The sequence below is a fragment of the Gopherus evgoodei genome, chromosome 23 (genome assembly GCF_007399415.2).
Source record: "Gopherus evgoodei ecotype Sinaloan lineage chromosome 23, rGopEvg1_v1.p, whole genome shotgun sequence".
In the NCBI taxonomy this organism is placed as follows: Eukaryota; Metazoa; Chordata; order Testudines; family Testudinidae; genus Gopherus; species Gopherus evgoodei.
Window position 1 is genome coordinate 14,822,595 of NC_044344.1, and position 12,924 is coordinate 14,835,518.

The following is a 12,924-nucleotide window of genomic DNA, read 5'->3' on the forward strand; positions in this document are numbered from 1 at the left end:
CAGATAGCTGAGTGCTCCATTTCCCGTCTCACCCCAAAGGTGGCCCATACTGCCCACATACCATGCTGCACCACGGAGCAGAAGGAAAAGTTCTGCCTGCTGAATAACCAGAGCCCTTCCTGATCACTGAGCCCCTCCAGCTTTCTCAGCTGGCTCACAGCCCACATGGCATGGCTGCAGCCCCTGAAAATGATGCTGTCCCAGCAAGGACTGGGCAGAAACGGCTGGCGTTCGGGACAACTTATTCTACCAGCATGTATGAAACTTCACTGGCTGGGAAGCTCCCACTACCAGAGGAATGTGCTGGGTGCAGTTCCTAGGGACATGACATTACCCTGGGACAGGCGTAGATGTCTGCACAGCAGATGCTAGTTTGGGATTCTACAGCTCCAGTTTTCAGTGGGAACCCCGCACTGAATGCTAGCGAGTGACAAGTCAAATGGAAGACTACTGGCAGCAATGAAATCCCTGGGAGAACAACAGGAAGCCAGGGCTCTGCACATGTACCAGGCTGGTGTGCAATGGGGTTTTCACAAGCACTTCACAGATCTCTCAGTTGGGTGGAGATGCTTGTCGGTTCAAACGGACACGACCTCCTCCATCAACCATGAATTTCGTGTCACTTAGTGTCACCAGCTGCGCTGGGGTGGGGGTGAGGTATAGGATTAAGGCTCGTTTGTGGCACTGACATTGCTGTGGAGCTTAGGGTGTGCTGCTGGGCAGCCTGGTCCCTCTGGGGACTCTGCCCGTAGAATGAACAACCCTTAGAGTGCAAGCAGCACAGACTGGAAGGTACAGCAGACACGAGAGCTATTATAAAACACTTGTGTGCACAGTGCAGTCAATCCACACACGGAGATAAGCCCAGGCCCCTGCCCAGAGGGGTCACAGTCTGACTTGGAAGAGACAGACAAGCCCATGGCAAGGCATCGGGCAGCCGTTCAGGAAACGGAGGGCTGTGGGAGTTACCAATTCAAAGGGACTCAAGGAGGAGATCGAGGATGCTTCAGAGAGCAGTGGGACACAGGGCACAAAGCTACAGGGGAAGGAGACAAAGGGAGCTGTAAGATGAGAGTGGGGGAGGAAGGAGGTTTGACAGGGGCCAAAGGCAGTTCCTGGAGACGCAATTCCACGATTTAGCAGAGGCCAGAGCAGGAGGGAGCTGAGTCAGAGGCGGCACTGAGATGGGGCAGCTGGAGAGCAGAGTGCCCGTGGAGATAGGGAACGGGGGCAGGAGGTGAGGAGGAAAGCCCAGCAGCTCGGCGAGAGTGAACCCGAGTGGGGGCTGCTCTCTGAGTACCAGCGATGTCACATCTGCTTCCTCCCCACTTCTCCCAGGCCGGGGGGGGGGGGAGCTGCAGCAGTTCCCATCCCCCCATTCCCAGGCCTGGTGTTCCAGAGGGTGGGGCTAGGATCCATCCCGCTGCTCACTGGATGGGGGGTGGGAGCAGAGCTGATCTGAGCGGCTGGGCTCCCCGCTCTCCCCCTCCCTTCACCTGAGAAAGGCTTCAGTTCTTGAGAAGAGGGGGAGGGACACTGACTGGCTGCTTCCTGCGGCAGTTCTGATTGGCTGCTCTACCACAGGTGGCGGGACAGCGGGAAAAGCAGCCAATCAGTGAGCCTCCTCTCTCCCTCTCCCAGCAGGGCTGTAAGAAACCCAGTGAGACTTGTAAAACATGTGTTTCCAGGTCTGCAGCCCCTCTGACCAGCTGCACTTAAAGTATTTTCTTCAGGGGGGAGGGATAGCTCAGTGGTTTGAGCATTGGCCTGCTAAACCCAGGGTTGTGAGTTCAATCCTTGAGGGGGCCACTTAGGGATCTGGGGCAAAAAAATCTGTCTGGGGATTGGTCCTGCTTTGAGCAGGGGGTTGGACTAGATGACCTCCCGAGGTCCCTTCCTACCCTGATACTCTATGATTCTATTGGATGCACAGGGGAGTGGGTGGGAAAGAGACAAGCTGGATCCAGGATCACTGCCATTAAGGGAAAAACAGGTGACAAATGCAAAGCTGTTCTGGAGCAAAATTCGACATACAATTTCATTTCCACTTGCCTGTCCCGACAAAGTCAGTTAAACACCAAGGAAGCCCTTTAATAAAAGTGTGGCCTCTTTTGTAATTAAAACAAAGGTAAGGATCTACCCTGGTTAACATAATGCCATGCTGTAGGCCAATTTATTTCTTCACTGTGCCGGTGTTTCCACTGAGAATGTAGAAACTGGATTCCAGACCAGTCTAAAGCTTTTTCCATAATCCATCAGCAAGAGGAGCAAAGGAAATATTCCCTGTTCGATAAACTTTAATAATCGCCATATCAGAGTGAAAGGAAAATAAAATCTAGGAGCAGCCTCATTATTGGCCAAGAAATACAAAGTAGGATCTGGGTTTTTTGCTTTGCTATTTAAAAGGCCTCTTTCCTTGGTGGAAGAGCCCCCAGTTTCTCTGCAGAGAAGAAGACTGGTCTTTCCTCTCACAGGGGGACGTCTGGACATCTCATCTTACACAGTATACCCCAGCCATTTGGCACATGGCACGAAAACAGCAGGACCAAGCAGCTGCTGTGGACAAAGTGCTAAAGGCACAAGAGCTTCATGTCAGCTTCAGGTTTTTTTTTAGTTCCCCGGCAGTTTGGCTGCAGGTAGCTGCTATGCTTATTTCCCAAGCAGGTGAGATGCAGTTCCTGTGCAAAGTCATGTATGAAAAATTCTGGCTTTCAGTATTGCGAATATCCTAAAGAACTAGACCTCTAACATACTTCCGTTACAGGCACGCCACTGCAAACCTTGTGGTTTACACACAGGAAATCTATCAGATTTCCATCCCAAGTAGTATCTCCTCTAAGATGGGAACCCGTGGAACTCAATAAATGGAACACACTTCTTTTGCAGGGAAGGACATTCAGCAAAAAATCAGCAGCACCAGATTAGTGTTAATAGAAGCACCATTACTTTGTGAGTCACTGATCTTTTCCAGCAGGCTTTTACTTCACTGGCTCTCTTTTCAGCACTCACAGGAGCAGTAGCCTCTGCTTGTACATGAGGAGCTGCACCTGTCCTAGGCATCTTCATAGCACTGTATGGTTTAGGCTACTCCTACCCTGGTGAACATCTGCACACAGGAGCTGCTCCAACCAGTGGTAGGAATGTATTTTCTAGGACTGAATGGCACTTGGTGTACGCTCCCTTTTCCCTTCCTCTGGAGTGTCCAGGTCACAAGTTTGCAGATGAGCAAAGCCCTGTGTAGAGTCCATCTGTGAGAAGTTGCTCACTACATATTTGGTTCCACGAGGATGTCTGCTTGCAATTGTTGCTGGTATTTCTGCCGGCGTTCACAGCGGGGGCAAGATTTCATGCTGTCTTGGCAGCACTTGTGGAAGACAGTTCTGCAATCTCTGCATCTACAAGAAAAGCAAATGCAAAATCATCTCTTCAGCAAGACATGGATCACTGGGCCTAGGGCGGAGAATACAGATTCCCCACATCGCGAGAATGTAACTCGAGAGTTTATTTCTATTTCTTCAGATTCAACATAATTCCCACCCCATACAAATGCTCTGATAATGATTCGACTTATCAATCACCAGCCAGCAGCATAAATATTAACATACAAATAAACGAACTCTGCTAGCCAGCAGCAAAAATCAGTCAAAGAAATGGAGATAATTTACCTCCATCAACCATCAGTTGGAAAAGCCGGAGGAGAGCCTCGCGCCTCCAAGTCAGTTCGGTGTCAGCTGACTGCAGTCAGCCGTTGGAATGTTATTTACTGCGTCCACATAAAAGAACATTAGGGGAAACACTACGAAAGAAGAGGGTTTTGCATGCACATAAATGTCAGAGCAGAAAAAAGCTCTTAAGAAGTGGAAAATAAAATGAAAATATTGAAGGTTGAATTGCTAAAATCTTTGGGGGGGAGGGATGCTTGGCGATTTTAACTAACTAATGATATTGCTGTGTGATGAGGAAAGGTTTATTTTTAAATGCAAGTCAGCACAAGCAAAGGGCACCCAGCAATTTCAGAATGACTGTAAGAACAAAGACTCTGCCTCTATTCCCTGTGTCAAGGGCCCAGCCATGACCTCCCCCAACATCCTCCCCGCTCCATCTTGGGACCAGACTGTGCTCATATCTGACAGAGCAGGAAGTGCTGCCAGACAGCTGGAGGCAGACATTGCTCCAGAGGAGACACTAGAAGCGATTGCAGGCACCCTTGATATGGGCAGAAGGGGACGCCTTGGGAAGGAAAAGCCTTCTGATTTCTGTGACTGAGCAGAAAACACGAACCAGGTTTTGATTTTGCTAAGCTGCGGGGCTGGCAGAAGCCAGATTAGCTAGGTGGTGATCATGGAAGACTCACTGCATAGGCATGAACATTCCTGGGAGGCTTCCCTATTCTGAGGCAGAGCCTGCAATGAACATGGAATGTAAAGAGCAGCAAATTACGCATTGCATCAAACTATTCAAAAACAGACTCTGTAGTAAAGTCTGGTTAACTGGTTATTTTGGGCAGAGTGAGGGAAAGTTCAAGGACTGCCAGTGATACAAGAAGTACTATAGTTCTTGTTTTAGCTTTGGTCCCCCTATCTAATCCACTTACATGTCCAAATCACACTTGCTGAAAGGGCAAACTCAGGCAACCCAAGCTAGATTTAAATGACACCAATTATGGTGCAATGCAAATGTCTCACACACAACAGACATCACACTTGAGACAAGCACTTTGATGCTGTAAATCTGGGGCTGCTCTGTATACAACAGACATATGACGCAAGTTCCACACACCAAAGAAAAAACAGGCAGCCCAGGTGTTGAGAGCAGAGCGAAAATCCAAAGGAAGTGGAGAAAAACAGCGTTTGCACTGATGTTAAAGTGAGGAAGCCACAAAAACACAGCACTGTTCTTGTCTGAAATAGCTAGGGAAAAATTCTGCTCTGCGTCATGCTGGGGTACATCCAGAGTAATTCCACTGGCTTCTGCGGATTCACACCTGTGTAACTCACAAGAACTGGACCTTTAAGTATAATCCAGTGGATTGTGGAGGACGAAAACTCCCCGATACAGCAGGCACCTGCTGAGAAGCTGTGCAGTTTTGTAGCCCCCCGCACAGATTTAAGACTGTTGGCGTGGCCAATGTGCCACTTTTCAACCCTCCCCTGCTCATGGGGTCCCAGAGCCTGGGCTCCAGACCGAGCCCAAACGTCCACACTGCCTACAGCCCGAGCCAGCTGGCATGGGCCAGCCATGGGTGTTTAATTGCAGTGTAGAAATAACCAGTGGGGCTGGACTGTTTGTGAATGAGTTGTTGCCAAAAGGAAATGACTGCACCCTCCACCTGCCAGAAGAATGGCTTCAGGAAATGTCTGCCGTTCGTGAAAATGACAACGTTGTTCACACATTGTTAGGAGGCATTTGAGACATATCCTGCTGAGAGTTATATACAACACGATTCCGGCAGCCAGCTGTTACACATGGTAAAGAGAAACAGCAGCCTGCTTCAATGGGATGAGGTTAACAGCCCTAGATCACAGTCAACAGGATGTGCCACTCTGACCCCAGGGCTGGCTGGGTGGTGCACCTCCTCTTGGACGCCTGGGACCAACATGTTTTCGTTGTGGGTCTGGCTTAGTCAGAAGATATGGGGAAAAAAGTCAGCTGGGGCTCTTATGTTAGATACTGAATGTGGAGCAGTCCCTGCCCTAGGCTGAGGGGGCACAAATCACAAGCCATTCTGCTAGGCACATCCAGACTGGAAACACTCCTTAGTCTTGATGTGTTAGGCCCACATGGTCCCACAAATCTCCTGTAGAACTTCCAGACTGGCTACTAGGCTCAGTTTAGTAATACAGGAATTGCCAGAGTGTATCAATGGCCGGGCTAGTGTCCCATCTCTAAATGCTGCCCCAGCTGCTTAGGAGGAAGGCACAAGAAATCTTGCACTGAACAATTAAAGAATAACCTGCCAGTGGCGGAAGACCTCTTCCCCTGGTCCTGGGCAGTTAGTGGTTGGATCAGGCCTCGAAGGAGGGTAGGTATACTTTTAAAAAACATGAAATGCTAGCTACCAGAGCTGCAGACATGCGCTGTTAATGTAAGTGTATCCTTTTCCGAAACCTGCGCAGGTGTTGGGCCTTGATGATATCCAGTGGCACTGGGTCCCACAGGTTAATTACGCATAGTGTAAACAAATGCTTCCTTTTAACCATTTTACCTTTCGTTTTCACTGACAGTCCCTTATTCCTGGGTTGTAGGAAAAGGTAAACAGGAGCGTGCTGTCTCCCATCTTGGCTCCAGTCAGGATTTTGTCCCCTTAGTCATCTCTGCTTTCAACAGTTTTGCTCTCTCTTCACAGGGAAGCATTTCAGACCACTCACTATTTTCTTTGTCCATTTACTAGAGCACTAGTCTTTTCACGCTCACCATCTGGAAATCTCTCTGGGCCTCGAATCCCCTGCCTCTGAGCTCCTATTCCTGCTATAGCTGGTTCTAACAGGGTGATCAGAACCGAACAGGGTGTCCCTGGTGAGGGCGGCCCACCAATTTATAAAAAGACATTCCAATCTTTGCAGTATTATTTTTGAGCCCATTTGTAACCTTCAGAAGTGCATCAATAGAATAACTCATGATTAAAATTAAGCATGTGCTTAAGTGGATCAGGGCCAGAGCCCTGCAGGGCACTTTGCAGGACTGAACCCCGCCTGGGAATTTAGGGCATTGACTCCCTTATAGCTCCCTGTGCACCCTGGAGACAATAGGAGCTGCTGGGTTGCTCAGCACTTTTGAGAGCCAGGCCACTTGTTTAGGAGCCTAGGTGTGGCCTCAGGAGCCCAATACTAGGCCTGTGTTCTCAGCACAGGCAGCTCTCTAGTCACCATCTTCTTTCTCAGGAGAGGACAGGATGGCCCAGTACTTTGGACACTAGCCTAGGACTTAGGCGACCTACGTTCATGTCCCTGCTCCGCCCAGCCTCCCTGTGTGACCTTGGGTGAGTCCCTTTGGGCCTGTCTACACTTGAAAGGGTACAGGCGCAGCGCTGCAGTGTAAATGTGACCTGTGCTGACAGGAAGGGTTCTCCCACCAGCGTAGTTACTCCATGACCCCGAGAGGCAGTAGCTAGGTCAATGAAAGAATTCTTCCGTTGGCCTAACGCTGTCTACACCTGGGGTTAGGTTAGCTTAACTATGCTGCTGGGATGTGGATTTTTCACACCCCCGAGTGAGGTAGCTGTTAACTTAATTTTTTAGCATAGCCCAGGGCTCAGTCTCACTTCCCCACCTGTAAAATACAGATAATAGCCCTGCCCTGCCCTGCCTCCCGGGGCACATGCATTAAAGATTCTGAAGCACTCGAATACTACAGTTCTGGGGATCAGAAAAGTACCTAAGATAGACAGACAGGCTACATCAAAACCTGCTTCCCATCAAATCTCTGAACAGCTTGATTCTGCAGCCTTCCTTTGCATGAGAAAGAGTTGACAAAGCCAGTCAGGAGTTTCCTGGGCCTTCCACGCTAAACGTCCCATGACAGGAAGTTACAATGGAAAAGCTTCACTCACCGGGTGGTTGTGTCGAACTCAAAGGGGAAAATGATGCTGCTGTGGTTACAAATCTGACAGATAAAGCCCCGCTGGGTACAGAGGTCACAGTTATAGACATGGTGGGAAGCAAACTGGATCAGAGATTGCAGGTACACTTCAAATATGCCATCGGCTATCTGCAGAACAGAGAAAACTTAAAATAACATTGGGGAAATTTGTCTGTGTGGGTTCTTGCTGTGCAGCTTCTTTGTGCAAACTCGAGCTACTGCGTCGCACACACTGGTAGATAGTGTTGTTTCAAAATATGGCCGCACTCAGAAGGTGACTAATACTGTGACTGTGTTCAGCCATACCAGGTCTGGGGGACTCCAGAGCACTTCTGCTCAATTTGCAAGTGAAAAAGTGTTTTACTGACGGCCAGGCCTGCAAATTCTGCTAGGAGCAGAGTCAAACTAAGGCTTTATCTACACTAGCACTTTTGTCTGCAAAACTGGTGCTGGCCAGGGGTGTGAAAACGACCCCCTAACTGTAATAAGTTTCACTGACTAAAGTGCTGGTGTGGACAGCACTGCGTCGGCAGGAGATACAGCTAATGTTGCTTGTTGGGTGTGGTTTAATTATGCCGGCAGGAGAGTTCTCTCCTGCTGGCAAAGCAGCTACATGGGAGATTTTACAGTGGCACAACTGTAGCAATACAGGTATGCCGTTGTCAAGTCCATCCTGCAGACATAGCCTGAGTTTTCTCTGGTGTGCGTCTCTCCTTTTCCCAAGACTGCTCTGGTCTGTGGATATGCAGAGATCCGTTCTATCACCTCTCCTGTTCCATGCACATGTGAGGCTGCTGGGGAAGATTGTGATGCGGGCTGCATACAACTGATATGTGGGTTCCAAAACACCTTTTCATTGTACTCCGATGGTGCAGAGGAACTATATGCCAGCTACGTCCCACTTCAGCTGCGAGTCAAGGCAGAAGTGGGATTTAACTGCAGCAGAGCTGTGTGCTGGCTGAACTGCACCCCTAGCACCTTGCTGGGATAAGGATTTGGATGTGGGCAACCTCAGTGGAGAAAAGACAGAGATGGCACTGGTGGGCAGAGAGCCATCTGAAGGGTATTGGCAGTGATGGCATTTGGCCTAGTGAACAAGGCACTTTCCCTCTGCCCAAGAAGTTACAGTTAAGGGTCGTTTTGGACCCTTGATTTCTTCTCTGGCATCCGGTAACGTCAGTGGCCAAGAATATTTGTGCCTGGGAAGGTGACTATCCATTTCTTTGCTGATAGGCAGGTCACCAGAGGAGATTCCGGCTGTGCTCTCTGAGGAGCTAGTCTTTTAGTGCAAGATGTAGCTGTGAGAGTCACAGGCATAACTATCCCAAAGGCTGTACTGTCTCGTTTTTGGCTCTGGATGCAATTCCAGCTGCTGATGCAGAACAATACAGATTTATCTAGTTTGGTTCCTGACTACCAAGCAGACTCCCTCGCTCGCAGTCTGTCCCATCACCTAGGTGCTTTTGCTACAGTCCCAAGATTTGACCATAGGAATAACGGAGGTTGAATCCCAGCACCTGTTGGGATTCAGTGCACAGCAAAGGGCCAGTTCTGAAATGAGAAAATCTGGCTGGTGACTTAGCCCCCGAGGCTGTAGCAGGGCCTCTCACGTTCACACAGACACCTACCATCATTGAGTGCAGTTTTGGTGGAAGAAACGTGTTATGGTTTGAGTCCTGTGCACCTTAGAGACACGCCATCCCTCCTTGCATTTTGCCCATGAACTCCCCAGATATGGTCAAGCTGGGGCTGCAGCCAGGGCATTCCAAATGGAGGGTCCGAAACTCTGGAACTGTCTCCTCATGCTTTAGGCGACAGACTCGGTGTCTGTTGCCTGTCAGGGCATGCCCTGAAGCCTATCCATCCTTTATTTGTACGGGAGGGGTGGGAGAAGTGCCGGGTTTGGACTGAAGTTGGGTGTACGTGGTGTATCTGCCCACACTGGCTTGGAAGGGGTTAAGGTGGCTAGGCAGGCCAATTAACTCCCCTGGGTGCACCTGGAGGAGGAGCCAGGGAGTTGGCCACTAATTAGGAGTAGGCTCAGTTGTGCAGAACAGGCAGAGCCAGCATATAGCCATGAAGCTGGCTGCAGCAGGAGGCTGCAGGAAGGCAGGCTGCAGTCACTCTCTGAGTAGAGGGAGTCAAGAACCTGGTAAATCTAGAGAGGGGGAAGTCCGTAGAGTAGGAAGAAACCCAGTGAAACAGCAGTGAGGACTAAGGAAATATAGGCCATGGCTCCTTGTTCCAGGGTCCCTTGGCTGGAATCTAGTGTAGAGGGCGGGCCTGGGTTGCCCTACCAGCCACTGGATAGTGGCACAGGCGCTGGAGATGCCACCCTGACAGCAGGGTCTGGAAGGCCTCTGGATTCTTTGGAAGGGGGGGATTTTTGTGACCAAGCTGGAGGGCCAAGCCATGAAGAGGAAGCTGCAGGTCCAGCAGTGAGTGGGGTAGCAGGATGAGACAAGACATGGGAAGACACCAGCGGAGGGAGCGCACATGCTGGTGGAACTAATCCCCAGGATGGCCAGGAGGAGGCACCGCAAGCAGTGAGTGAACCCTATGACTGTGTAATTTATGTGTTAACCCTGGATCAATATTACATGCAACTAGAGCTCAGGTTAGGCGCATATTAATAAGGCTGGGGGCTTGTCACAGAAGTCACCGATTCGGTGACTTTCCAGGATCTCCCTGACTTCTGCAGCGGCCAGTGCAGCTGACCCCAGGGCTGTCTGAGCAGCTGAGGTGGACAGCTGCATTGGCCACTGCTTGGGCGGCTGGCCCCGGAGCAGCAGTAGCAAGGCCCCGAGCTGCACCCCAACCCCCCCGCAGCAGCAGCACCCCACAGAGCACCTAAGTTTTAGTAAAGGGTATTTATATAGTACAGAATTGCCTGTGACTTGTCCATGACTTTTACTAAAAATTGGCATGACTAAATCGTAGCTTTACGTATTATACACAGAACTGAACACCATATGCCTGTACCCTATATACAGGCACAGATTCACAGTGAGAGAGATGCTCTGAGCAAAGGAATTAAAGGTACAAAGTGAGTTGTTTGATCCTTTATAAGTAGCAAAAAGTGTCAGTTTCAGCTTCCTTTCCATGCAGAGAAACCAAAACATTTTCATCGGTGACACAGTAAAAGCTCTTACCTGTCTCAGATCAGTTACACTGTATTTATGGGGTGATTCCAATAGATAGTCCCGATGATCAAGTCTTCAAACAAACACAAAACAAAAAACGTCAGACACATTTCACCAGGGCTGTAACAGACTTCGAGGTGGACACGAAACAGATGACATAGACTCTGAAAAAAACTACTGCAAATCTGACTTTGCTATTATTGATCACAGATTTTGTTCCCATTACCTCTACATTAAAAATGGTCTGAGAGATGGTCAGAGAGTATATTTATTATATCATTCTACCCAGCTGTTTCCTCTCAAGCTAGGAGATTGCCTTGGTTCAAGATGATATTTTCTTATCATGATTTCTTTCCCCACATTTCTTAACACGCAGGCCCAGAACTGATGTAGAACAACTCCTAAACAGCAGATGGAAACAGTGAAAATCACAAAGCCCTTCCAACAGCACTCTACCACGGAGCAAGCTGGCTGAGAGAGCTCTGCTCAAAACTTGCTGAGTCACAAGAACAAAAGCTACAAGAACTTCCCATTAAATTCCAAAGGAGAAGTCAGAGGAAAACAGTCCCAAGCACCTCACTGGGTTAATGGGAGTTGGAGAAAGCAAGTTAACCAGTGAGAAACAACCATTCTCTGACATCCAACGGCCTGGGACCTCCTGACCTGCCATAGCTGTGATCAGGAGAGGCCTTGCTCTTGATGCCCCTCGGTAGAACTGGGAGGAGGGCTACTGGCAGAGCACTCAGTGAGGGTCCCTTTCCTCTGGGGTGGTCTGCTCCCAGTGGGTCAGCATGGCTCCTGTTTATTGTCCTTTGAGATCACTGGAAAGCCCATCTCTTTGGGCAGGCACTGGCAAAGGCTTGAGGATGCTAAGGGAGTGTTGCCAGTCACAAGCATCCAAAAGTCATAGTTCAGGCTGCTTAAAATCATCAGCTTGGTTTAAAAATCAGAAGATTTAAAAAAAAATAATTTGGGATCTTTTTAATTTGTCTTTTAGCTCAAGTGTTTCAGGGTCATGTTTTCCAGCTTTTTTCCTCTGCCAGGTGGGCTAGAAACTTTAAACAATAAAGCTGAGATACTCATGCAATCACAGGATTCCAAGAGCTGGAGCTTTAAGGAAAATGCCAACTCTGATGAGATGTGATCAGATTACCAGAGGTGACAAACACCAAGGGTGGGCCTGCTGCAGTGGGGCAGTGCACAGAGGGCTGCTAAGTTGCACTTGTCACAGGACTGGGGAACAGATGGGGTGTGTGGAGGGGAGGAGAGAGAAGGTGCCACTGTTTCATTTTTACTTTGCACATCCTGCCAAATAGTTCCAGCTGTTCTCTGATTCTACAGATTCAACTCATCCTCGCCATGTGAGCATATGGGCTTTTGTTCACTGTAGTGAGGCGGATGGGCCTCCCTCTCCCAAGGTGAGTGAGGGAGCCTTACACGCCCCTGGGAGGGTGGAGCCTAAACCTCCCTGCCCCGTTAGCTGGAAGGAGAGGGGCGGGGCCGGAAGTATAAAAGACCAGACCCGCAGCCCATTCGGGGGAAACCTGCGGAGGGGAAGGACATCCCACTGGTTCTGCAGCAGCTCGAGGCCGATCCCCCGCCTAGCCCGGTCCACGCCCCAGACGCGGACGACGACTGGCCTGGAGTGCCTGCTGCTGTTTACCCAGGGGAGTCAGATGATGCCTGGACGCTGGAGGTATCCACCCCAGGGGAGGCAGGAAGTGACCCGGGGCAGCCACCGTAGGGCTGGCTGCAAAGCCTATAACCCCAGCATCGGCGTGTTGTGGCTGGATCCCCACCAACCTCGGGGCAGCTGACTCTGCCCCTGCCAGGGCCCTGAGCTGGGACACAGTGGAGTAGGGAGGGCCTGCAGGGTCGCTGGCCCCCCATTCCTCTGCAAGGGGCTCTCTGAACAGAAGTAGCCCCAGCTCCCTCTAAGACTGTTTGTTTGCAGGCTGCCTGAGCCCTGAAGGCCCAGGCCCCAGCCTACATGTAAGACTGCTCGTTTGCTGGCTGCTGGAGCCCCGGCAGGCCCAGCACTCAGGGAACCAGAGACAGGCTATCATGGCCCTCCAGGGACCTCCCTCCCCCCGAGGTGAGTGAGGGAGCCTTACATTCACCCACTTCAGACCTAGGCCTTGGGTACACTGGCGCTTTACAGCACTGCAACTTTCTCGCTCAGGGGTGTGAAAAAACACCCCCG

At 50.1% G+C, this 12,924-nt stretch overlaps 1 protein-coding gene across 2 annotated transcripts in view; it reads right to left on the reverse strand.

The window, feature by feature from the left end:
* Positions 1–2,024: 2,024 nt before the first annotated feature.
* PLEKHM1 (pleckstrin homology and RUN domain containing M1) overlaps positions 2,025–12,924 on the reverse strand; it is a 57,054-nt gene continuing 46,154 nt past the window's right edge. Inside the window, exons 10-12 of one of the 2 annotated variants that reach the window (XM_030540981.1) lie at positions 10,731–10,794; positions 7,550–7,707; positions 2,025–3,395 (exon numbers count right to left, since the gene is read on the reverse strand). In XM_030540981.1, the coding sequence (XP_030396841.1) occupies positions 3,266–3,395; positions 7,550–7,707; positions 10,731–10,794 (352 nt within the window). In that variant the 3' untranslated portion in view covers positions 2,025–3,265. The remainder of the gene's footprint in view (positions 3,396–7,549; positions 7,708–10,730; positions 10,795–12,924) is intronic. The other variant, XM_030540982.1, reaches the window with a different exon arrangement.